The 23,643-nt window shown below is 35.9% G+C and overlaps 7 protein-coding genes and 2 long non-coding RNA genes across 12 annotated transcripts; 5 read left to right on the top strand and 4 right to left on the bottom strand.

Moving 5' to 3' along the window:
- Positions 1–72: 72 nt before the first annotated feature.
- Positions 73–2,908, bottom strand: LOC141706591 (rust resistance kinase Lr10-like). Its single transcript, XM_074509354.1, has 3 exons — positions 1,580–2,908; positions 1,440–1,469; positions 73–1,356 (listed from the first exon to the last, which is right to left on the bottom strand). Exons 1-3 carry the CDS (start codon positions 2,358–2,360, stop codon positions 221–223), a joined length of 1,947 nt encoding a protein of 648 aa, XP_074365455.1. The 5' UTR covers positions 2,361–2,908; the 3' UTR covers positions 73–220.
- A 190-nt stretch (positions 2,909–3,098) lies between these two features.
- LOC141706579 (rust resistance kinase Lr10-like) lies at positions 3,099–5,806 on the top strand. 2 transcript variants are annotated; one of them, XM_074509345.1, is made up of 6 exons: positions 3,099–3,914; positions 4,003–4,055; positions 4,161–4,181; positions 4,256–4,303; positions 4,411–4,431; positions 4,522–5,806. In XM_074509345.1, the coding sequence occupies exons 1-6, from the start codon at positions 3,172–3,174 to the stop codon at positions 5,613–5,615; spliced, it is 1,980 nt and encodes a 659-aa protein (XP_074365446.1). In that variant the 5' UTR covers positions 3,099–3,171; the 3' UTR covers positions 5,616–5,806. The 2 variants fall into 2 exon arrangements, with proteins under 2 accessions (XP_074365446.1, XP_074365448.1); XM_074509347.1 differs by lacking the exon at positions 4,411–4,431.
- Positions 5,807–6,459: 653 nt separating this feature from the next.
- LOC141706588 (uncharacterized) lies at positions 6,460–9,283 on the top strand. Its single transcript, XR_012568863.1, has 3 exons — positions 6,460–6,753; positions 8,882–9,112; positions 9,234–9,283. It is a non-coding gene; the product is annotated as an uncharacterized LOC141706588 (long non-coding RNA).
- On the bottom strand, positions 7,339–10,125 carry LOC141706582 (rust resistance kinase Lr10-like). Its single transcript, XM_074509351.1, has 3 exons — positions 8,826–10,125; positions 8,686–8,715; positions 7,339–8,602 (listed from the first exon to the last, which is right to left on the bottom strand). Exons 1-3 carry the CDS (start codon positions 9,589–9,591, stop codon positions 7,467–7,469), a joined length of 1,932 nt encoding a protein of 643 aa, XP_074365452.1. The 5' UTR covers positions 9,592–10,125; the 3' UTR covers positions 7,339–7,466.
- A 142-nt stretch (positions 10,126–10,267) lies between these two features.
- LOC141706580 (rust resistance kinase Lr10-like) lies at positions 10,268–13,038 on the top strand. 2 transcript variants are annotated; one of them, XM_074509348.1, is made up of 6 exons: positions 10,268–11,146; positions 11,235–11,287; positions 11,393–11,413; positions 11,488–11,535; positions 11,643–11,663; positions 11,754–13,038. In XM_074509348.1, exons 1-6 carry the CDS (start codon positions 10,404–10,406, stop codon positions 12,845–12,847), a joined length of 1,980 nt encoding a protein of 659 aa, XP_074365449.1. In that variant the 5' UTR covers positions 10,268–10,403; the 3' UTR covers positions 12,848–13,038. The 2 variants fall into 2 exon arrangements, with proteins under 2 accessions (XP_074365449.1, XP_074365450.1); XM_074509349.1 differs by lacking the exon at positions 11,643–11,663.
- Positions 13,039–13,692: 654 nt separating this feature from the next.
- LOC141706587 (uncharacterized) lies at positions 13,693–16,516 on the top strand. Its single transcript, XR_012568862.1, has 3 exons — positions 13,693–13,986; positions 16,115–16,345; positions 16,467–16,516. It is a non-coding gene; the product is annotated as an uncharacterized LOC141706587 (long non-coding RNA).
- Positions 14,572–17,358, bottom strand: LOC141706583 (rust resistance kinase Lr10-like). The gene is made up of 3 exons (XM_074509352.1): positions 16,059–17,358; positions 15,919–15,948; positions 14,572–15,835 (listed from the first exon to the last, which is right to left on the bottom strand). Exons 1-3 carry the CDS (start codon positions 16,822–16,824, stop codon positions 14,700–14,702), a joined length of 1,932 nt encoding a protein of 643 aa, XP_074365453.1. The 5' UTR covers positions 16,825–17,358; the 3' UTR covers positions 14,572–14,699.
- A 142-nt stretch (positions 17,359–17,500) lies between these two features.
- LOC141706578 (rust resistance kinase Lr10-like) lies at positions 17,501–20,270 on the top strand. Of its 2 annotated transcripts, XM_074509343.1 has the most exons (6): positions 17,501–18,379; positions 18,468–18,520; positions 18,626–18,646; positions 18,721–18,768; positions 18,876–18,896; positions 18,987–20,270. In XM_074509343.1, exons 1-6 carry the CDS (start codon positions 17,637–17,639, stop codon positions 20,078–20,080), a joined length of 1,980 nt encoding a protein of 659 aa, XP_074365444.1. In that variant the 5' UTR covers positions 17,501–17,636; the 3' UTR covers positions 20,081–20,270. The 2 variants fall into 2 exon arrangements, with proteins under 2 accessions (XP_074365444.1, XP_074365445.1); XM_074509344.1 differs by lacking the exon at positions 18,876–18,896.
- Positions 20,271–21,805: 1,535 nt separating this feature from the next.
- LOC141706585 (rust resistance kinase Lr10-like) lies at positions 21,806–23,488 on the bottom strand. The gene is made up of 3 exons (XM_074509353.1): positions 23,293–23,488; positions 23,153–23,182; positions 21,806–23,069 (listed from the first exon to the last, which is right to left on the bottom strand). Exons 1-3 carry the CDS (start codon positions 23,459–23,461, stop codon positions 21,934–21,936), a joined length of 1,335 nt encoding a protein of 444 aa, XP_074365454.1. The 5' UTR covers positions 23,462–23,488; the 3' UTR covers positions 21,806–21,933.
- Positions 23,489–23,643: the final 155 nt, after the last annotated feature.

Below are 23,643 nucleotides of genomic sequence, written 5' to 3'. Positions count from 1 at the left end.
TAAACTACTGTTTAATTAATTCAACACAGCTGTTCAACATTCTATATAACATCTGTAATAAGTACTCCTAGATTACATGACAAGATTATTTTATTTTTCAGTTTTAATGTTTTTACAACAGACGCTAATCAGATAAAAACAATGTTTACACAAACAGATTATTAAGAATTTAGAACTATGTTTACAGAATCTTGAACTGGCATCTTGCTTCAAGTAATAATCACTCTGATTCTGCAATAACTTCAAGCTCGCTGGTAAACAACCTAGCAGGAACTCCTGCGAATGCGTTTCTTGAACTTGTCGATTTGAACGGATTTGGAGGTATGGCAGGGCAGTGTTCAGCTTGTAGCATTTGAATCACGCGTTTCATAGAAGGTCGGTCTGCTGGATGCCAATTTACGCACCAAAGTCCTACAACTGTTAGCTTTCTCTGGATCATGCTTTCGAGGTCTTCCTCAATCAGGCTTGTCGTTGTCGTTGTCGTATTGTTTCGTTGCTCAAGCTGATGGAAAATCCATTCAGGGAAATATACTTCACTGGCGTTTTCTGTTCCTATTGAAATGTGATTCCTTGCTCCAACTATTTCAAGTAACAGCATCCCGAAGCTGTAAACATCTGACTTGGATGATACTTCTCCGAAGTTCCTAGAAAATACTTCTGGTGCAATGTAGCCTATTGTCCCCCTAGCCATAGTCATCGATACTATGCTTTGGCCTTTGTTACACAACTTTGCTAAACCAAAATCAGAGACTTTCGGGTTGAAATTTTGGTCTAACAAGATGTTATGAGGTTTGATGTCAAAGTGGAGGATTCGTTGGGCACATCCTTGGTGAAGATACTCAATACCTTTGGCAATGCCTAGAGAAATGTCTTGCATCTTTTCCCAACCAAGGAATCCTTCACTGTGATTTTCTCCTGAATAGACATGCTTTTCGAGGGAATTGTTTGGTTGAAACTCATAAACAAGAGCTCGTCTACAGCCATCAGCGCAATATCCAACCAAGCGAACCACATTGACATGGTGGATCAAGCCGATTGTACTAACTTCATTTATAAAATCTTCTCCACTTCCTTTGGCATCAACCTTATCGTTTAGGACCTTAACTGCAACTGCAACATCATTTGAAAGCTGTCCCTTGAACACTGAACCATAGCCTCCTTCCCCTAACTTTACCGTGAAATGATTGCTTATCTTTTTTATATCAGCATAAGAGTATCTTGTAGGCTTAAGGGATTTGTAGTCCTCCAGAAACATTTCAATCTTCTGCTGGTAAGTTTTCTTTTGCTTGTATGAGTATATAGCATAACAAAAGGCGACAAGTAGAAATGACAGGACAAAGATCCCTCCAACTTTACCTACATACATATAAAGTTCACCAATAACTATGCAGAGCTAATGAAAAACAGATTACAAAGTTCAAAGAGAATTTATAATTCACCTGTCACCAGAAGCTTATTTGATGGGGGACCTGTAAATTGAAACATAAATATTAATACGCATACAGATTATTACTAGTAGTACCTAATTACATAACCTCACATGTGGATCATCTAGAAAATTTCTGAGAATTTAAATAACCTTTTGGTATGGGGAAGCACTGAGTGATGGTGGTGCTGTTTGGTTTGAATTTACAGTACTGTTCCTTGGCTTCACAATCCCCACAATTGGGTTCAGACCAAGACAAGCCTCCTTCGTAAAATGGTATATGTGAAATATTATACAACTTGGTGCAAGATGTTAGGTAAACTTCTGTAATTCCAGAGTGAGAATGGATGGCATACACTTTAAAACCATGACCACTTAAAGAAGGAATGTCTGCACCATATATGTAAACTTCATTGTTTGTTGATGAACAGTTGTAAAAGGTAAAATCAGTTTGAGTTTTTAAAGTATTGTATTCTTGAACTCCACTAAATGTAAAAGGTTTGAAGGGAGAATTAGACAAGTAGTAGTCATAGTGATGTGTGAAGTTGGTGGACTTAGATATGAAGTGGAGCTGGCGTGATTTGTAGTCGATGGAATCAACGTAGGCCTCAACAGAGAATGAAAGATAGAGTCCCGGAAGAGAGGTGCTGACCTGGTACTCGAACTTCACCATTGGATAATAAGAATAAGAAGGATAATTATATTGATCAATGGTTCCGCAAGAGAGTTCAAAGCCAACAGGAAAACCACAGTGATCTGACCGCGGCTGCTTCTCTTTATCCGAATCAATCAAATGGAACGGGAATCTGATTTTGCTGTCTCCGCCAAGGCACCTTGTCACACTGCATTCATCATCTTGAAATACTGCGACACCAAGTTTACTAATGATACAGCTTACCAGTACAAGCAACATAAATTCATTTAAAATCACCATATTTAAGATCACTCGGGTAGACCTATACAGAGGCTTCAGGAAACTATCTAGATGCAATTAGTAAAATAGTTTACGAGTTGCAATAATTCTTCAAGAACATGCTTATTTTTTCATTGTCTAGATTCTTTGTTATAACGGAATATGATTTTTTTAATAAGTATATAGTCGCAGCAAAACTGGAAGCATGCTGCAATAATCTAGAAGATAAAGAGTAATATTATGCAGGACAGAAATTAAGACTTTATGCAGGACAGAAATCAAGACTTGCTGCAAAAAAGATGGAATTTCAGATAAACAAATTGAACAGCCATGAAACATGAAAGTCTAAAACGAATAAGACTAATTAACTAGGCCTTGTGCTAAAAGACTTAAAGACTTTGATCTTTGATGTTCATGTTGACTTGTAAGTTGCTTATCAAGAAAAATATCTCTGGCCCTTGCTACCAAGCAGGCCGCTTTGAAAGATTAGTCAGACGGATCAGATCTTTTAAACAATGTTAAAATCATGGAGAATGATATTTTGGATTATATTATTCTGATATGTGATGCTAAACAATTTGAGTGACATTGATATTGGTACTTGTTTGGAGTGTTTAGTTGACTGCAATTATCAAGAAAAACAAGGCATATGGTAGCCCTTTTTTTATTTGATGGCCTGCTAGAAAATACCTTCTTCTTCATTTATGGACATAAATTGCTACCCAGATAAAGAATATTAAACAGAAGATAATTTTTTTTCCTACATTTTAGAGACGGAATCTTGTTGAATTCATTATCCACCTCATAGTAACTAGTATTATTACAGTGATTTATGCATGATTCAGTGCAAATGATGTACTCTTCGTTACTGATTATCACTGTCGTCTTGGCATCAATAACCAGCAGTTGCTGTAAAGCTGCTGCTGCTTCTTCTTCTTCTTTTGCTTCTTCTTCTTGCGGTAATATTGATAACATAAGCTGCCCTTTTTATCTAAAAGATCATGCACACAAATGTCATGGTCTCAGCTATGAGCTTTCCTGCAGACAAAATCGTACTACTATCAAACTTCTTTCAGACGACTTCTATGTGGAGGCTATCAATTATGTAAATTCTTCTGTTCGAATAATTGATTCAGGGCTAGCTAGAAATAATTATTCATGTTCTTCCACTCCTCTCCATGCTTTCTACAGTTATGATAATTATTTTTCTCCGATTATGGAGTTGAATAGACCAATAACTTATATAGATTGTCCGGCTCCTCTGACTAAATCCTCATCAACTCGATATATTCCTACGTCTCCTTGCTCCTCATCATCAGTATATTCATACGTTGTCATTGGGAAAATGAAAATCTCGGAAGTGGAGAACAATTGCTTAGTTCGGAAGACAACTTGGGTTTCATCAGCATGGCCTGATATTAATAAAACATCTTTCTTGGGTATTAAAAATGTGGTTTATGGGATAGAGCTTCCTTTCAAGTATTTTTCTTGCCTAGGCTGTCATGGTACTCAATCGCAATATTGTCAGAGTATAATATCTGAAAATCGGCACACCCATTGCAAATCTTATAGGAGGTATTTTATGTTTCATCAACAAATCAGTAATGTTTTTCCTCTGCTTTTAGAGTTGGCATCTGCTGAAGAGCTTTGCATTTTTTTGTAGGTTATGGTTTTTGATCTGGTTTTACGTGCGAGAAATTTTGATACTGATTCCTGGTGAGCAATATTCAATAATTTCCTCCTCAACTCAATCCATTTTTAACTGGTTTTTTGACATATTTTCGTTTTTTTCCCACCTTCTTATCATTGTGACTGGCACAGAAGCTGCAAACTACAGTCTAGGTAAGAGATGTTTATTCTCTTACAAGGTTCTCTTTAGGTTTCAAGTTTCCTGAACAGCTTTGCATGTCTTGTAGGCATGTGGACACAAGGCCCCTACAATCCCAACACTTCAATGTATATGAGTAAGCACTTTCATGATTTGTTTACTCCAAGTCGATCTAATAATCTTTCAAACGGGGTTTTAACATATTTCCATTGTTTTCCGCTTCTTATCACCACGACCTCACAGCATATCTAGGAGAACTCCTCGGTGAGATGCTAGTTTCACAGTGATTTGTTTTTGTTAGTGTGAAATTTCAAATAAAATCTATTTTGTCAATTTACATGGTCTTTATTGCAGTAATGATTTTTGTTTCAAGATGCTTATGTGGACTGCCATTTCTCTCCGCGTTCTTGATCTATAAATCAAGGAGGAGACATCTATCAGTGCATGGTACTATTGAAGATTTCCTGCAAGCTCAAAACAAACTGATGCCTATTAGGTATAACTATTCCCAGATTAAGAAGTTCACTAAAGGATTTAGTGAAAAACTGGGTGAAGGGGGTTTTGGTACTGTATATAAAGGAAAACTTCGAAGTGGCCTTGTCGTAGCTATAAAAATACTTACAAAATCCAAGACTAGCGGCCAAGATTTCATCAATGAAGTTGGTACAATTGGTATGATCCACCATGTCAACATTGTGAGACTTGTTGGTTTCTGCGTTGAGGGTTCAAAACGTGCTCTTATTTATGAGTTCATGCCTAACGGATCTCTTGATAAATACATTTTTCTCGAGGGAGGAGGAACGCCTACTTTGAATTGTGAAAAGATTTATGAGATTTCTTGTAAAGTGGCATATGGCATAGAGTATTTGCATCGAGGTTGTGATATGCAAATCTTGCATTTTGATATTAAGCCTCATAATATTCTCCTGGATGAAAATTTCAATCCAAAGATTTCTGATTTTGGCCTTGCAAAACTACGTGCCACGGATCAAAGTATAGTGACTATGACAGCGGCAAGGGGTACAATGGGTTATATGGCTCCAGAATTGTTTTACAAAAATATCGGAGCTGTCTCTTACAAGGCAGATGTTTATAGTTTCGGAATGTTGTTACTGGAAATGGCAGGACGAAGGAAAAATTTGAATCCATTCAAGGATCAAATTAGCCAAATTTACTTCCCTTCATGGATCTATGACCAGATTAGCCAAGGGAAGGAGATTGAAATGGAAGAGGTTAACGAGAACGAGAAGGAGTTGGTTAAAAAGATGATCATTGTAGCAATGTGGTGCATACAAATGAATCCAAGTGAGCGTCCTTCAATGAGCAATGTGATTGAAATGCTAGAAGGAGACGTCGAACTTCTGGTGATCCCTCCTAAACCTTTGATTTGTCCCCAGCACGAAACGTCGAATGATGATCAAGAACTTATTCAGACCTCCTCAAACTGATAATGTGATGCAATTCTTAATATGATCAAGAAAATGATTATCATTGAACAAATAACTAGTTGTGTGAAGATTATGTAGTTTGTCATACTCAAGCATCAGTACTGATGCCAGTAATATGTAACACAATAATGTAGATTGTATAATTTTCTCATATTTAGGTAAACAAATTCTCATAAAATCTTCAATTTTAATAACATGAATATTTCATTTTTATTATAACACTGCCGGACTCGGCTCGAATTCGATTAAAAAGTTCGGTCTCAACCTCGAGTTCGAGTTCGAGTTCGACCAAACCTTAAATTTCAAGCTCGAAACTCAGCTCGTAAAAAAATTGATAGGCTCCGATTCGGATCGAAAACTCGAATCGCTTTCACCGACAAAAACTAGAAATATGATCAGGTCGGCTCGAGTTTGATTCAATAAAATATTAATAAATTATTAACTATTTATATTAAAATATAATTATATTTTCTGTGACAGTGTTCGACACGCATTTTAAGATGAACAGAAAGTATAATTCTATACTTTTTAAAAAAAATCTGAATAAAAGTTTAAATATTCTATTTTTATTCATAAATTTCTTTTTTTTTTAAAAGTTTTGATAATTATATTTTCTATTTATGTCAAAATGTACATCAAATACTCTCCCGAAACGATAACAATAGTAAAAGACGGATGAATGACTAAAAAATAGTAGACACTGTACATACGGTAAACCATAGAACAAAGGCCCAGATTGTCACTATTTTACTTAATAATGCCCAGATTGTCACTTATGGGTGAAAAGACCCAAAATGTCACCTCATAACGTCGTATAAAGTTCCGTTTTTTAATTCATGCAAAACGGAACATCCTCTTCTGTTTTCCCAATTTATATTTAAAAAAAATAAACAAACAGCGCCCAAAGCCTACCTTTTTTAATATGCAAAACGGCACACCTGCTTCCGTTTTTTTATTTTTAAATTTAAAAGAAAATATACAAACAGCAACACAGTTGAACACATTCCTGCAGGAGTTAGATTAGACAGAGGAGCGAGGTTGAGCAAATAGGAAATTGAGTTAACTGAAAAAACACATAAATCATACCACAGAACAATCCGCATTACTCCCTACAACAATCATGTCCATGAATATTGAGGTAATTAACTGTACGTTTATAATTTTTGAGTTTTTAAGGTATTTCATACTAAGTGTTTGATTAAATTACTCATTGAGGTTTTGTGTTTTTTATTAGTTAACAAATTTGTAACTATCACTGTTTTTTGGTATGTGCTGTTATCTGTTTAATTACTAAGTAATTAAGTAATTTAGTAGTACGATAACATATGTGTATAGTAATTTGGTTATTATATTATAGTATAGACATTATTTGGTAAATAGGCGCCTGAGATTTTTAATGAGTTTTTGTATAGAGAGAGAGAGAGTTGAGTGTAAATACGGAGAGAGAAGGAGAGAGAGACAGAGAGAGAGAGGGAATTGAGTGTATATACGGAGAGAGACAGAGAGAGATGTGAATCTGCAGAGAGAGATGGTCGTAAATAGGCGCTGGAGATTTGTAATGAGTTTTGGTGGGAGAGAGAGAGAGAGAGAGTGTTTGTTGTTTACAACGGCTAGTAATGACTATTTTTATTTTATTCGAATTTGCCGACCTTAAACTACTGTTTAATTAATTCAACACAGCTGTTCAACATTCTATATCACATCTGTAATAAGTACTCCTAGATTACATGGCAAGATTATTTTATTTTTCAGTTTTAATGTTTTTACAACAGACGCTAATCAAATAAAAACAATGTTTACACAAACACATTATTAAGAATTTAGAACTATGCATCTTGCTTCAAGTAATAATCACTCTGATTCTGAAATAACTTCAAGCTCGCTAATAAACAACCTAGAAGGAACTCCTGCGAATGCGTTTCTTGAACTTGTCGATTTGAACAGATTTGGAGGTATGGCAGGGCAGTGTTCAGCTTGTAGCATTTGAATCACGCGTTTCATAGAAGGTCGGTCTGCTGGATGCCAATTTACGCACCAAAGTCCTACAACTGTTAGCTTTCTTTGGATCATGCTTTCGAGGTCTTCCTCAATCAGGCTTGTCGTTTTCGTTGTCGTATTGTTTCGTTGCTCAAGCTGATGGAAAATCCATTCAGGGAAATATTCTTCACTGGCGTTTTCTGTTCCTGTTGAAGTATGATTCCTTGCTCCAACTATTTCAAGTAACAGCATCCCGAAGCTGTAAACATCTGACTTGGATGATACTTCTCCGAAGTTCCTAGAAAATACTTCTGGTGCAATGTAGCCTATTGTCCCCCTAGCCATAGTCATTGATACTATGCTTTGGCCTTTGTTACACAACTTTGCTAAACCAAAATCAGAGACTTTCGGGTTGAAATTTTGGTCTAACAAGATGTTATGAGGTTTGATGTCAAAGTGGAGGATTCGTTGAGCACATCCTTGGTGAAGATACTCAATACCTTTGGCAATGCCTAGAGAAATGTCTTGCATCTTTTCCCAACCAAGGAATCCTTCACTGTGATTTTCTCCTGAATAGACATGCTTTTCGAGGGAATTGTTTGGTTGAAACTCATAAACAAGAGCTCGTCTACAGCCATCAGCGCAATATCCAACCAAGCGAACCACATTCACATGGTGGATTAAGCCAATTGTACTAACTTCATTTATAAAATCTTCTCCACTTTCTTTGGCATCAATCTTATCGTTTAGGACCTTAACCGCAACTGCAACATCATTTGAAAGCTGTCCTTTGAACACTGAACCAAAGCCTCCTTCCCCTAACTTTACCGTGAAATGATTGCTTATCTTTTTTATATCAGCATAAGAGTATCTTGTAGGCTTAAGGGATTTGTAGTCCTCCAGAAACATTTCAATCTTCTGCTGGTAAGTTTTCTTTTGCTTGTATGAGTATATAGCATAACAAAAGGCGACAAGTAGAAATGACAGGACAAAGATCCCTCCAACTTTACCTACATACATATAAAGTTCACCAATAACTATGCAGAGCTAATGAAAAACAGATTACAAAGTTCAAAGAGAATTTATAATTCACCTGTCACCAGAAGCTTATTTGATGGGGGACCTGTAAATTGAAACATAAATATTAATACGCACACAGATTATTACTAGTAGTACCTAATTACATAACCTCACATGTGGATCATCTAGAAAATTTCTGAGAATTTAAATAACCTTTTGGTATGGGGAAGCACTGAGTGACGGTGGTGCTGTTTGGTTTGAATTTGCAGTACTGTTCCTTGGCTTCACAATCCCCACAATCGGGTTCAGACCAAGACAAGCCTCCTTGAGAAAATGGGATATGTGAAATATTATACAACTTGGTGCAAGATGTTAGGAGCATTTCTGTAATTCCATAGTGAGAATGGATGGCATACACTTTAAAACCATGACTACTTAAAGAAGGAATGTCTTCTGCAATTATGTCAAATACACTTTTGGATGATGAACATTTGTAGAAGGTAAAATCAGCTTGAGCTTTACTATATATATAGTCTTCTTGAACTTCAGTAAATATAAAAGGTTTGAAGGGAGAATTAGACAAGTAGTAGTCATAGTGTTGTGTGACGTTGGTGGACGTAGATATGAAGTGGAGCTGGCGTGATTTGTAGTCGATGGAATCAACATAGGCCTCAACCGAGAATGAAAGATAGAGTCCCGGAAGAGAGGTGTTGACCTGGTACTCGAACTTCACCATTGGATAATTATAATGATCAATGGTTCCGCAAGAGAGTTCAAAGCCAACAGGAAAGCCACAGTGATCTGACCGCGGCTGCTTCTCTTTATCCGAATCAATCAAATGGAACGGGAATCTGATTTTGCTGTCTCCTCCATGGCACCTTGTCACACTGCATTCATCATGTTGAAGTACTGCGACACCAAGTTTACTAATGATACAGCTTACCAGTACAAGCAACATAAATTCATTTAAAATCACCATATTTAAGATCACTCGGGTAGACCTATACAGAGGCTTCAGGAAACTATCTAGATGCAATTAGTAAAATAGTTTACGAGTTGCAATAATTCTTCAAGAACATGCTTATTTTTTCATTGTCTAGATTCTTTGTTATAACGGAATATTATTTTTTTAATAAGTATATAGTCGCAGCAAAACTGGAAGCATGCTGCAATAATCTAGAAGATAAAGAGTAATATTATGCAGGACAGAAATCAAGACTTTATGCAGGACAGAAATCAAGACTTGCTGCAAAAAAGATGGAATTTCAGATAAACAAATTGAACAGGCATGAAACATGAAAGTCTAAAACGAATAAGACTAATTAAATAGGCCTTGTGCTAAAAGACTTAAAGACTTTGATCTTTGATGTTCATGTTGACTTGTAAGTTGCTTATCAAGAAAAATATCTCTGGCCCTTGCTACCAAGCAGGCCGCTTTGAAAGATTAGTCAGACGGATCAGATCTGTTAAACAATGTTAAAATCATGGAGAATGATATTCTGGATTATATTATTCTGATATGTGATGCTAAACAATTTGAGTGACATTGATATTGGTACTTGTTTGGAGTGTTTAGTTGACTGCAATTATCAAGAAAAACAAGGCATATGATAGCCCATTTTTTATTTGATGGCCTGCTAGAAAATACCTTCTTCTTTATTTATGGACATAAATTGCTACCCAGATAAAGAATATTAAACAGAAGATAATTCTTTTTTCCTACATTTTAGAGACGGAATCTTGTTGAATTCATTATCCACCTCATAGTAACTAGTATTATTACAGTGATTTATGCATGATTCAGTGCAAATGATGTACTCTTCGTTACTGATTATCACTGTCGTCTTGGCATCAATAACCAGCAGTTGCTGTAAAGCTGCTGCTGCTTCTTCTTCTTCTTTTGCTTCTTCTTCTTGCGGTAATATTGATAACATAAGCTGCCCTTTTTATCTAAAAGATCATGCACACAAATGTCATGGTCTCAGCTATGAGCTTTCCTGCAGACAAAATCGTACTACTATCAAACTTCATTCAGACGACTTCTATGTGGAGGCTATCAATTATGTAAATTCTTCTGTTCGAATAATTGATTCAGGGCTAGCTAGAAATAATTATTCATGTTCTTCCACTCCTCTCCATGCTTTCTACAGTTATGATGATCATTTTTCTCCGATTATGGAGTTGAATAGACCAATAACTTATATAGATTGTCCAGCTCCTCTGACTAAATCCTCATCAACTCGATATATTCCTACATCTCCTTGCTCCTCATCATCAGTATATTCATACGTTGTCATTGGGAAAATGAAAATCTCGGAAGTGGAGAACAATTGCTTAGTTCGGAAGACAACTTGGGTTTCATCAGCATGGCCTGATATTAATAAAACATCTTTCTTGGGTATTAAAGATGTGGTTTATGGGATAGAGCTTCCTTTCAAGTATTTTTCTTGCCTAGGCTGTCATGCTACTCAATCGCAATATTTTCAGAGTATAATATCTGAAAATCGGCACACCCATTGCAAATCTTATAGGAGGTATTTTATGTTTCATCAACAAATCAGTAATGTTTTTCCTCTGCTTTTAGAGTTGGCATCTGCTGAAGAGCTTTGCATTTTTTTGTAGGTTATGGTTTTTGATCTGGTTTTACGTGCGAGAAATTTTGATACTGATTCCTGGTGAGCAATATTCAATAATTTCCTCCTCAACTCAATCCATTTTTAACTGGTTTTTTGACATATTTTCGTTTTTTTCCCACCTTCTTATCATTGTGACTGGCACAGAAGCTGCAAACTACAGTCTAGGTAAGAGATGTTTATTCTCTTACAAGGTTCTCTTTAGGTTTCAAGTTTCCTGAACAGCTTTGCATGTCTTGTAGGCATGTGGACACAAGGCCCCTACAATCCCAACACTTCAATGTATATGAGTAAGCACTTTCATGATTTGTTTACTCCAAGTCGATCTAATAATCTTTCAAACGGGGTTTTAACATATTTCCATTGTTTTCCGCTTCTTATCACCACGACCTCACAGCATATCTAGGAGAACTCCTCGGTGAGATGCTAGTTTCACAGTGATTTGTTTTTGTTAGTGTGAAATTTCAAATAAAATCTATTTTGTCAATTTACATGGTCTTTATTGCAGTAATGATTTTTGTTTCAAGATGCTTATGTGGACTACCATTTCTCTCCGCGTTCTTGATCTATAAATCAAGGAGGAGACATCTATCAGTGCATGGTACTATTGAAGATTTCCTGCAAGCTCAAAACAAACTGATGCCTATTAGGTATAACTATTCCCAGATTAAGAAGTTCACTAAAGGATTTAGTGAAAAACTGGGTGAAGGGGGCTTTGGTACTGTATATAAAGGAAAACTTCGAAGTGGCCTTGTCGTAGCTATAAAAATACTTACAAAATCCAAGACTAGCGGCCAAGATTTCATCAATGAAGTTGGTACAATTGGTATGATCCACCATGTCAACATTGTGAGACTTGTTGGTTTCTGCGTTGAGGGTTCAAAACGTGCTCTTATTTATGAGTTCATGCCTAACGGATCTCTTGATAAATACATTTTTCTCGAGGGAGGAGGAACGCCTACTTTGAATTGTGAAAAGATTTATGAGATTTCTTGTAAAGTGGCATATGGCATAGAGTATTTGCATCGAGGTTGTGATATGCAAATCTTGCATTTTGATATTAAGCCTCATAATATTCTCCTGGATGAAAATTTCAATCCAAAGATTTCTGATTTTGGCCTTGCAAAACTACGTGCCACGGATCAAAGTATAGTGACTATGACAGCGGCAAGGGGTACAATGGGTTATATGGCTCCAGAATTGTTTTACAAAAATATCGGAGCTGTCTCTTACAAGGCAGATGTTTATAGTTTCGGAATGTTGTTACTGGAAATGGCAGGACGAAGGAAAAATTTGAATCCATTCAAGGATCAAATTAGCCAAATTTACTTCCCTTCATGGATCTATGACCAGATTAGCCAAGGGAAGGAGATTGAAATGGAAGAGGTTAACGAGAACGAGAAGGAGTTGGTTAAAAAGATGATCATTGTAGCAATGTGGTGCATACAAATGAATCCAAGTGAGCGTCCTTCAATGAGCAATGTGATTGAAATGCTAGAAGGAGACGTCGAACTTCTGGTGATCCCTCCTAAACCTTTGATTTGTCCCCAGCACGAAACGTCGAATGATGATCAAGAACTTATTCAGACCTCCTCAAACTGATAATGTGATGCAATTCTTAATATGATCAAGAAAATGATTATCATTGAACAAATAACTAGTTGTGTGAAGATTATGTAGTTTGTCATACTCAAGCATCAGTACTGATGCCAGTAATATGTAACACAATAATGTAGATTGTATAATTTTCTCATATTTAGGTAAACAAATTCTCATAAAATCTTCAATTTTAATAACATGAATATTTCATTTTTATTATAACACTGCCGGACTCGGCTCGAATTCGATTAAAAAGTTCGGTCTCAACCTCGAGTTCGAGTTCGAGTTCGACCAAACCTTAAATTTCAAGCTCGAAACTCAGCTCGTAAAAAAATTGATAGGCTCCGATTCGGATCGAAAACTCGAATCGCTTTCACCGACAAAAACTAGAAATATGATCAGGTCGGCTCGAGTTTGATTCAATAAAATATTAATAAATTATTAACTATTTATATTAAAATATAATTATATTTTCTGTGACAGTGTTCGACACGCATTTTAAGATGAACAGAAAGTATAATTCTATACTTTTTAAAAAAAAATCTGAATAAAAGTTTAAATATTCTATTTTTATTCATAAATTTCTTTTTTTTTTTAAAGTTTTGATAATTATATTTTCTATTTATGTCAAAATGTACATCAAATACTCTCCCGAAACGATAACAATAGTAAAAGACGGATGAATGACTAAAAAATAGTAGACACTGTACATACGGTAAACCATAGAACAAAGGCCCAGATTGTCACTATTTTACTTAATAATGCCCAGATTGTCACTTATGGGTGAAAAGACCCAAAATGTCACCTCATAACGTCGTATAAAGTTCCGTTTTTTAATTCATGCAAAACGGAACATCCTCTTCTGTTTTCCCAATTTATATTTAAAAAAAATAAACAAACAGCGCCCAAAGCCTACCTTTTTTAATATGCAAAACGGCACACCTGCTTCCGTTTTTTTATTTTTAAATTTAAAAGAAAATATACAAACAGCAACACAGTTGAACACATTCCTGCAGGAGTTAGATTAGACAGAGGAGCGAGGTTGAGCAAATAGGAAATTGAGTTAACTGAAAAAACACATAAATCATACCACAGAACAATCCGCATTACTCCCTACAACAATCATGTCCATGAATATTGAGGTAATTAACTGTACGTTTATAATTTTTGAGTTTTTAAGGTATTTCATACTAAGTGTTTGATTAAATTACTCATTGAGGTTTTGTGTTTTTTATTAGTTAACAAATTTGTAACTATCACTGTTTTTTGGTATGTGCTGTTATCTGTTTAATTACTAAGTAATTAAGTAATTTAGTAGTACGATAACATATGTGTATAGTAATTTGGTTATTATATTATAGTATAGACATTATTTGGTAAATAGGCGCCTGAGATTTTTAATGAGTTTTTGTATAGAGAGAGAGAGAGTTGAGTGTAAATACGGAGAGAGAAGGAGAGAGAGACAGAGAGAGAGAGGGAATTGAGTGTATATACGGAGAGAGACAGAGAGAGATGTGAATCTGCAGAGAGAGATGGTCGTAAATAGGCGCTGGAGATTTGTAATGAGTTTTGGTGGGAGAGAGAGAGAGAGAGAGTGTTTGTTGTTTACAACGGCTAGTAATGACTATTTTTATTTTATTCGAATTTGCCGACCTTAAACTACTGTTTAATTAATTCAACACAGCTGTTCAACATTCTATATCACATCTGTAATAAGTACTCCTAGATTACATGGCAAGATTATTTTATTTTTCAGTTTTAATGTTTTTACAACAGACGCTAATCAAATAAAAACAATGTTTACACAAACACATTATTAAGAATTTAGAACTATGCATCTTGCTTCAAGTAATAATCACTCTGATTCTGAAATAACTTCAAGCTCGCTAATAAACAACCTAGAAGGAACTCCTGCGAATGCGTTTCTTGAACTTGTCGATTTGAACAGATTTGGAGGTATGGCAGGGCAGTGTTCAGCTTGTAGCATTTGAATCACGCGTTTCATAGAAGGTCGGTCTGCTGGATGCCAATTTACGCACCAAAGTCCTACAACTGTTAGCTTTCTTTGGATCATGCTTTCGAGGTCTTCCTCAATCAGGCTTGTCGTTTTCGTTGTCGTATTGTTTCGTTGCTCAAGCTGATGGAAAATCCATTCAGGGAAATATTCTTCACTGGCGTTTTCTGTTCCTGTTGAAGTATGATTCCTTGCTCCAACTATTTCAAGTAACAGCATCCCGAAGCTGTAAACATCTGACTTGGATGATACTTCTCCGAAGTTCCTAGAAAATACTTCTGGTGCAATGTAGCCTATTGTCCCCCTAGCCATAGTCATTGATACTATGCTTTGGCCTTTGTTACACAACTTTGCTAAACCAAAATCAGAGACTTTCGGGTTGAAATTTTGGTCTAACAAGATGTTATGAGGTTTGATGTCAAAGTGGAGGATTCGTTGAGCACATCCTTGGTGAAGATACTCAATACCTTTGGCAATGCCTAGAGAAATGTCTTGCATCTTTTCCCAACCAAGGAATCCTTCACTGTGATTTTCTCCTGAATAGACATGCTTTTCGAGGGAATTGTTTGGTTGAAACTCATAAACAAGAGCTCGTCTACAGCCATCAGCGCAATATCCAACCAAGCGAACCACATTCACATGGTGGATTAAGCCAATTGTACTAACTTCATTTATAAAATCTTCTCCACTTTCTTTGGCATCAATCTTATCGTTTAGGACCTTAACCGCAACTGCAACATCATTTGAAAGCTGTCCTTTGAACACTGAACCAAAGCCTCCTTCCCCTAACTTTACCGTGAAATGATTGCTTATCTTTTTTATATCAGCATAAGAGTATCTTGTAGGCTTAAGGGATTTGTAGTCCTCCAGAAACATTTCAATCTTCTGCTGGTAAGTTTTCTTTTGCTTGTATGAGTATATAGCATAACAAAAGGCGACAAGTAGAAATGACAGGACAAAGATCCCTCCAACTTTACCTACATACATATAAAGTTCACCAATAACTATGCAGAGCTAATGAAAAACAGATTACAAAGTTCAAAGAGAATTTATAATTCACCTGTCACCAGAAGCTTATTTGATGGGGGACCTGTAAATTGAAACATAAATATTAATACGCACACAGATTATTACTAGTAGTACCTAATTACATAACCTCACATGTGGATCATCTAGAAAATTTCTGAGAATTTAAATAACCTTTTGGTATGGGGAAGCACTGAGTGACGGTGGTGCTGTTTGGTTTGAATTTGCAGTACTGTTCCTTGGCTTCACAATCCCCACAATCGGGTTCAGACCAAGACAAGCCTCCTTGAGAAAATGGGATATGTGAAATATTATACAACTTGGTGCAAGATGTTAGGAGCATTTCTGTAATTCCATAGTGAGAATGGATGGCATACACTTTAAAACCATGACTACTTAAAGAAGGAATGTCTTCTGCAATTATGTCAAATACACTTTTGGATGATGAACATTTGTAGAAGGTAAAATCAGCTTGAGCTTTACTATATATATAGTCTTCTTGAACTTCAGTAAATATAAAAGGTTTGAAGGGAGAATTAGACAAGTAGTAGTCATAGTGTTGTGTGACGTTGGTGGACGTAGATATGAAGTGGAGCTGGCGTGATTTGTAGTCGATGGAATCAACATAGGCCTCAACCGAGAATGAAAGATAGAGTCCCGGAAGAGAGGTGTTGACCTGGTACTCGAACTTCACCATTGGATAATTATAATGATCAATGGTTCCGCAAGAGAGTTCAAAGCCAACAGGAAAGCCACAGTGATCTGACCGCGGCTGCTTCTCTTTATCCGAATCAATCAAATGGAACGGGAATCTGATTTTGCTGTCTCCTCCATGGCACCTTGTCACACTGCATTCATCATGTTGAAGTACTGCGACACCAAGTTTACTAATGATACAGCTTACCAGTACAAGCAACATAAATTCATTTAAAATCACCATATTTAAGATCACTCGGGTAGACCTATACAGAGGCTTCAGGAAACTATCTAGATGCAATTAGTAAAATAGTTTACGAGTTGCAATAATTCTTCAAGAACATGCTTATTTTTTCATTGTCTAGATTCTTTGTTATAACGGAATATTATTTTTTTAATAAGTATATAGTCGCAGCAAAACTGGAAGCATGCTGCAATAATCTAGAAGATAAAGAGTAATATTATGCAGGACAGAAATCAAGACTTTATGCAGGACAGAAATCAAGACTTGCTGCAAAAAAGATGGAATTTCAGATAAACAAATTGAACAGGCATGAAACATGAAAGTCTAAAACGAATAAGACTAATTAAATAGGCCTTGTGCTAAAAGACTTAAAGACTTTGATCTTTGATGTTCATGTTGACTTGTAAGTTGCTTATCAAGAAAAATATCTCTGGCCCTTGCTACCAAGCAGGCCGCTTTGAAAGATTAGTCAGACGGATCAGATCTGTTAAACAATGTTAAAATCATGGAGAATGATATTCTGGATTATATTATTCTGATATGTGATGCTAAACAATTTGAGTGACATTGATATTGGTACTTGTTTGGAGTGTTTAGTTGACTGCAATTATCAAGAAAAACAAGGCATATGATAGCCCATTTTTTATTTGATGGCCTGCTAGAAAATACCTTCTTCTTTATTTATGGACATAAATTGCTACCCAGATAAAGAATATTAAACAGAAGATAATTCTTTTTTCCTACATTTTAGAGACGGAATCTTGTTGAATTCATTATCCACCTCATAGTAACTAGTATTATTACAGTGATTTATGCATGATTCAGTGCAAATGATGTACTCTTCGTTACTGATTATCACTGTCGTCTTGGCATCAATAACCAGCAGTTGCTGTAAAGCTGCTGCTGCTTCTTCTTCTTCTTTTGCTTCTTCTTCTTGCGGTAATATTGATAACATAAGCTGCCCTTTTTATCTAAAAGATCATGCACACAAATGTCATGGTCTCAGCTATGAGCTTTCCTGCAGACAAAATCGTACTACTATCAAACTTCATTCAGACGACTTCTATGTGGAGGCTATCAATTATGTAAATTCTTCTGTTCGAATAATTGATTCAGGGCTAGCTAGAAATAATTATTCATGTTCTTCCACTCCTCTCCATGCTTTCTACAGTTATGATGATCATTTTTCTCCGATTATGGAGTTGAATAGACCAATAACTTATATAGATTGTCCAGCTCCTCTGACTAAATCCTCATCAACTCGATATATTCCTACATCTCCTTGCTCCTCATCATCAGTATATTCATACGTTGTCATTGGGAAAATGAAAATCTCGGAAGTGGAGAACAATTGCTTAGTTCGGAAGACAACTTGGGTTTCATCAGCATGGCCTGATATTAATAAAACATCTTTCTTGGGTATTAAAGATGTGGTTTATGGGATAGAGCTTCCTTTCAAGTATTTTTCTTGCCTAGGCTGTCATGCTACTCAATCGCAATATTGTCAGAGTATAATATCTGAAAATCGGCACACCCATTGCAAATCTTATAGGAGGTATTTTATGTTTCATCAACAAATCAGTAATGTTTTTCCTCTGCTTTTAGAGTTGGCATCTGCTGAAGAGCTTTGCATTTTTTTGTAGGTTATGGTTTTTGATCTGGTTTTACGTGCGAGAAATTTTGATACTGATTCCTGGTGAGCAATATTCAATAATTTCCTCCTCAACTCAATCCATTTTTAACTGGTTTTTTGACATATTTTCGTTTTTTTCCCACCTTCTTATCATTGTGACTGGCACAGAAGCTGCAAACTACAGTCTAGGTAAGAGATGTTTATTCTCTTACAAGGTTCTCTTTAGGTTTCAAGTTTCCTGAACAGCTTTGCATGTCTTGTAGGCATGTGGACACAAGGCCCCTACAATCCCAACACTTCAATGTATATGAGTAAGCACTTTCATGATTTGTTTACTCCAAGTCGATCTAATAATCTTTCAAACGGGGTTTTAACATATTTCCATTGTTTTCCGCTTCTTATCACCACGACCTCACAGCATATCTAGGAGAACTCCTCGGTGAGATGCTAGTTTCACAGTGATTTGTTTTTGTTAGTGTGAAATTTCAAATAAAATCTATTTTGTCAATTTACATGGTCTTTATTGCAGTAATGATTTTTGTTTCAAGATGCTTATGTGGACTACCATTTCTCTCCGCGTTCTTGATCTATAAATCAAGGAGGAGACATCTATCAGTGCATGGTACTATTGAAGATTTCCTGCAAGCTCAAAACAAACTGATGCCTATTAGGTATAACTATTCCCAGATTAAGAAGTTCACTAAAGGATTTAGTGAAAAACTGGGTGAAGGGGGCTTTGGTACTGTATATAAAGGAAAACTTCGAAGTGGCCTTGTCGTAGCTATAAAAATACTTACAAAATCCAAGACTAGCGGCCAAGATTTCATCAATGAAGTTGGTACAATTGGTATGATCCACCATGTCAACATTGTGAGACTTGTTGGTTTCTGCGTTGAGGGTTCAAAACGTGCTCTTATTTATGAGTTCATGCCTAACGGATCTCTTGATAAATACATTTTTCTCGAGGGAGGAGGAACGCCTACTTTGAATTGTGAAAAGATTTATGAGATTTCTTGTAAAGTGGCATATGGCATAGAGTATTTGCATCGAGGTTGTGATATGCAAATCTTGCATTTTGATATTAAGCCTCATAATATTCTCCTGGATGAAAATTTCAATCCAAAGATTTCTGATTTTGGCCTTGCAAAACTACGTGCCACGGATCAAAGTATAGTGACTATGACAGCGGCAAGGGGTACAATGGGTTATATGGCTCCAGAATTGTTTTACAAAAATATCGGAGCTGTCTCTTACAAGGCAGATGTTTATAGTTTCGGAATGTTGTTACTGGAAATGGCAGGACGAAGGAAAAATTTGAATCCATTCAAGGATCAAATTAGCCAAATTTACTTCCCTTCATGGATCTATGACCAGATTAGCCAAGGGAAGGAGATTGAAATGGAAGAGGTTAACGAGAACGAGAAGGAGTTGGTTAAAAAGATGATCATTGTAGCAATGTGGTGCATACAAATGAATCCAAGTGAGCGTCCTTCAATGAGCAATGTGATTGAAATGCTAGAAGGAGACGTCGAACTTCTGGTGATCCCTCCTAAACCTTTGATTTGTCCCCAGCACGAAACGTCGAATGATGATCAAGAACTTATTCAGACCTCCTCAAACTGATAATGTGATGCAATTCTTAATATGATCAAGAAAATGATTATCATTGAACAAATAACTAGTTGTGTGAAGATTATGTAGTTTGTCATACTCAAGCATCAGTACTGATGCCAGTAATATGTAACACAATAATGTAGATTGTATAATTTTCTCATATTTAGGTAAACAAATTCTCATAAAATCTTCAATTTTAATAACATGAATATTTCATTTTTATTATAACACTGCCGGACTCGGCTCGAATTCGATTAAAAAGTTCGGTCTCAACCTCGAGTTCGAGTTCGAGTTCGACCAAACCTTAAATTTCAAGCTCGAAACTCAGCTCGTAAAAAAATTGATAGGCTCCGATTCGGATCGAAAACTCGAATCGCTTTCACCGACAAAAACTAGAAATATGATCAGGTCGGCTCGAGTTTGATTCAATAAAATATTAATAAATTATTAACTATTTATATTAAAATATAATTATATTTTCTGTGACAGTGTTCGACACGCATTTTAAGATGAACAGAAAGTATAATTCTATACTTTTTAAAAAAAAAATCTGAATAAAAGTTTAAATATTCTATTTTTATTCATAAATTTCTTTTTTTTAAAAAAGTTTTGATAATTATATTTTCTATTTATGTCAAAATGTACATCAAATACTCTCCCGAAACGATAACAATAGTAAAAGACGGATGAATGACTAAAAAATAGTAGACACTGTACATACGGTAAACCATAGAACAAAGGCCCAGATTGTCACTATTTTACTTAATAATGCCCAGATTGTCACTTATGGGTGAAAAGACCCAAAATGTCACCTCATAACGTCGTATAAAGTTCCGTTTTTTAATTCATGCAAAACGGAACATCCTCTTCTGTTTTCCCAATTTATATTTAAAAAAAATAAACAAACAGCGCCCAAAGCCTACCTTTTTTAATATGCAAAACGGCACACCTGCTTCCGTTTTTTTATTTTTAAATTTAAAAGAAAATATACAAACAGCAACACAGTTGAACACATTCCTGCAGGAGTTAGATTAGACAGAGGAGCGAGGTTGAGCAAATAGGAAATTGAGTTAACTGAAAAAACACATAAATCATACCACAGAACAATCCGCATTACTCCCTACAACAATCATGTCCATGAATATTGAGGTAATTAACTGTACGTTTATAATTTTTGAGTTTTTAAGGTATTTCATACTAAGTGTTTGATTAAATTACTCATTGAGGTTTTGTGTTTTTTATTAGTTAACAAATTTGTAACTATCACTGTTTTTTGGTATGTGCTGTTATCTGTTTAATTACTAAGTAATTAAGTAATTTAGTAGTACGATAACATATGTGTATAGTAATTTGGTTATTATATTATAGTATAGACATTATTTGGTAAATAGGCGCCTGAGATTTTTAATGAGTTTTTGTATAGAGAGAGAGAGAGTTGAGTGTAAATACGGAGAGAGAAGGAGAGAGAGACAGAGAGAGAGAGGGAATTGAGTGTATATACGGAGAGAGACAGAGAGAGATGTGAATCTGCAGAGAGAGATGGTCGTAAATAGGCGCTGGAGATTTGTAATGAGTTTTGGTGGGAGAGAGAGAGAGAGAGAGTGTTTGTTGTTTACAACGGCTAGTAATGACTATTTTTATTTTATTCGAATTTGCCGACCTTAAACTACTGTTTAATTAATTCAACACAGCTGTTCAACATTCTATATCACATCTGTAATAAGTACTCCTAGATTACATGGCAAGATTATTTTATTTTTCAGTTTTAATGTTTTTACAACAGACGCTAATCAAATAAAAACAATGTTTACACAAACACATTATTAAGAATTTAGAACTATGCATCTTGCTTCAAGTAATAATCACTCTGATTCTGAAATAACTTCAAGCTCGCTAATAAACAACCTAGAAGGAACTCCTGCGAATGCGTTTCTTGAACTTGTCGATTTGAACAGATTTGGAGGTATGGCAGGGCAGTGTTCAGCTTGTAGCATTTGAATCACGCGTTTCATAGAAGGTCGGTCTGCTGGATGCCAATTTACGCACCAAAGTCCTACAACTGTTAGCTTTCTTTGGATCATGCTTTCGAGGTCTTCCTCAATCAGGCTTGTCGTTTTCGTTGTCGTATTGTTTCGTTGCTCAAGCTGATGGAAAATCCATTCAGGGAAATATTCTTCACTGGCGTTTTCTGTTCCTGTTGAAGTATGATTCCTTGCTCCAACTATTTCAAGTAACAGCATCCCGAAGCTGTAAACATCTGACTTGGATGATACTTCTCCGAAGTTCCTAGAAAATACTTCTGGTGCAATGTAGCCTATTGTCCCCCTAGCCATAGTCATTGATACTATGCTTTGGCCTTTGTTACACAACTTTGCTAAACCAAAATCAGAGACTTTCGGGTTGAAATTTTGGTCTAACAAGATGTTATGAGGTTTGATGTCAAAGTGGAGGATTCGTTGAGCACATCCTTGGTGAAGATACTCAATACCTTTGGCAATGCCTAGAGAAATGTCTTGCATCTTTTCCCAACCAAGGAATCCTTCACTGTGATTTTCTCCTGAATAGACATGCTTTTCGAGGGAATTGTTTGGTTGAAACTCATAAACAAGAGCTCGTCTACAGCCATCAGCGCAATATCCAACCAAGCGAACCACATTCACATGGTGGATTAAGCCAATTGTACTAACTTCATTTATAAAATCTTCTCCACTTTCTTTGGCATCAATCTTATCGTTTAGGACCTTAACCGCAACTGCAACATCATTTGAAAGCTGTCCTTTGAACACTGAACCAAAGCCTCCTTCCCCTAACTTTACCGTGAAATGATTGCTTATCTTTTTTATATCAGCATAAGAGTATCTTGTAGGCTTAAGGGATTTGTAGTCCTCCAGAAACATTTCAATCTTCTGCTGGTAAGTTTTCTTTTGCTTGTATGAGTATATAGCATAACAAAAGGCGACAAGTAGAAATGACAGGACAAAGATCCCTCCAACTTTACCTACATACATATAAAGTTCACCAATAACTATGCAGAGCTAATGAAAAACAGATTACAAAGTTCAAAGAGAATTTATAATTCACCTGTCACCAGAAGCTTATTTGATGGGGGACCTGTAAATTGAAACATAAATATTAATACGCACACAGATTATTACTAGTAGTACCTAATTACATAACCTCACATGTGGATCATCTAGAAAATTTCTGAGAATTTAAATAACCTTTTGGTATGGGGAAGCACTGAGTGACGGTGGTGCTGTTTGGTTTGAATTTGCAGTACTGTTCCTTGGCTTCACAATCCCCACAATCGGGTTCAGACCAAGACAAGCCTCCTTGAGAAAATGGGATATGTGAAATATTATACAACTTGGTGCAAGATGTTAGGAGCATTTCTGTAATTCCATAGTGAGAATGGATGGCATACACTTTAAAACCATGACTACTTAAAGAAGGAATGTCTTCTGCAATTATGTCAAATACACTTTTGGATGATGAACATTTGTAGAAGGTAAAATCAGCTTGAGCTTTACTATATATATAGTCTTCTTGAACTTCAGTAAATATAAAAGGTT

Source organism: Apium graveolens, chromosome 2, assembly GCF_009905375.1.
Source record: "Apium graveolens cultivar Ventura chromosome 2, ASM990537v1, whole genome shotgun sequence".
NCBI lineage: Eukaryota > Viridiplantae > Streptophyta > Magnoliopsida > Apiales > Apiaceae > Apium > Apium graveolens.
This window is presented reverse-complemented; position numbering and strand designations above follow the sequence as displayed.

Bases quoted from the DNA above. Each gene is read 5' to 3' on its own strand.
- LOC141706591 (XM_074509354.1), bottom strand. From the start codon at position 2,360: ATGGTGATTTTAAATGAATTTATGTTGCTTGTACTGGTAAGCTGTATC. The intron at 1,470-1,579 runs GTTATTTAAATT...TTCAATTTACAG, and splicing joins GTGCTTCCCCATACCAAAAG to GTCCCCCATCAAATAAGCTT. The intron at 1,357-1,439 runs GTGAATTATAAA...ATATGTATGTAG, and splicing joins AAATAAGCTTCTGGTGACAG to GTAAAGTTGGAGGGATCTTT.
- LOC141706579 (XM_074509345.1), top strand. From the start codon at position 3,172: ATGCATGATTCAGTGCAAATGATGTACTCTTCGTTACTGATTATCACT. The intron at 3,915-4,002 runs GTATTTTATGTT...ATTTTTTTGTAG, and splicing joins CATTGCAAATCTTATAGGAG to GTTATGGTTTTTGATCTGGT. The intron at 4,056-4,160 runs GTGAGCAATATT...TGACTGGCACAG, and splicing joins AATTTTGATACTGATTCCTG to AAGCTGCAAACTACAGTCTA.
- LOC141706582 (XM_074509351.1), bottom strand. From the start codon at position 9,591: ATGGTGATTTTAAATGAATTTATGTTGCTTGTACTGGTAAGCTGTATC. The intron at 8,716-8,825 runs GTTATTTAAATT...TTCAATTTACAG, and splicing joins GTGCTTCCCCATACCAAAAG to GTCCCCCATCAAATAAGCTT. The intron at 8,603-8,685 runs GTGAATTATAAA...ATATGTATGTAG, and splicing joins AAATAAGCTTCTGGTGACAG to GTAAAGTTGGAGGGATCTTT.
- LOC141706580 (XM_074509348.1), top strand. From the start codon at position 10,404: ATGCATGATTCAGTGCAAATGATGTACTCTTCGTTACTGATTATCACT. The intron at 11,288-11,392 runs GTGAGCAATATT...TGACTGGCACAG, and splicing joins AATTTTGATACTGATTCCTG to AAGCTGCAAACTACAGTCTA. The intron at 11,536-11,642 runs GTAAGCACTTTC...ACGACCTCACAG, and splicing joins CAACACTTCAATGTATATGA to CATATCTAGGAGAACTCCTC.
- LOC141706583 (XM_074509352.1), bottom strand. From the start codon at position 16,824: ATGGTGATTTTAAATGAATTTATGTTGCTTGTACTGGTAAGCTGTATC. The intron at 15,949-16,058 runs GTTATTTAAATT...TTCAATTTACAG, and splicing joins GTGCTTCCCCATACCAAAAG to GTCCCCCATCAAATAAGCTT. The intron at 15,836-15,918 runs GTGAATTATAAA...ATATGTATGTAG, and splicing joins AAATAAGCTTCTGGTGACAG to GTAAAGTTGGAGGGATCTTT.
- LOC141706578 (XM_074509343.1), top strand. From the start codon at position 17,637: ATGCATGATTCAGTGCAAATGATGTACTCTTCGTTACTGATTATCACT. The intron at 18,647-18,720 runs GTAAGAGATGTT...CATGTCTTGTAG, and splicing joins AGCTGCAAACTACAGTCTAG to GCATGTGGACACAAGGCCCC. The intron at 18,897-18,986 runs GTGAGATGCTAG...TCTTTATTGCAG, and splicing joins ATATCTAGGAGAACTCCTCG to TAATGATTTTTGTTTCAAGA.
- LOC141706585 (XM_074509353.1), bottom strand. From the start codon at position 23,461: ATGCTCCTAACATCTTGCACCAAGTTGTATAATATTTCACATATCCCA. The intron at 23,183-23,292 runs GTTATTTAAATT...TTCAATTTACAG, and splicing joins GTGCTTCCCCATACCAAAAG to GTCCCCCATCAAATAAGCTT. The intron at 23,070-23,152 runs GTGAATTATAAA...ATATGTATGTAG, and splicing joins AAATAAGCTTCTGGTGACAG to GTAAAGTTGGAGGGATCTTT.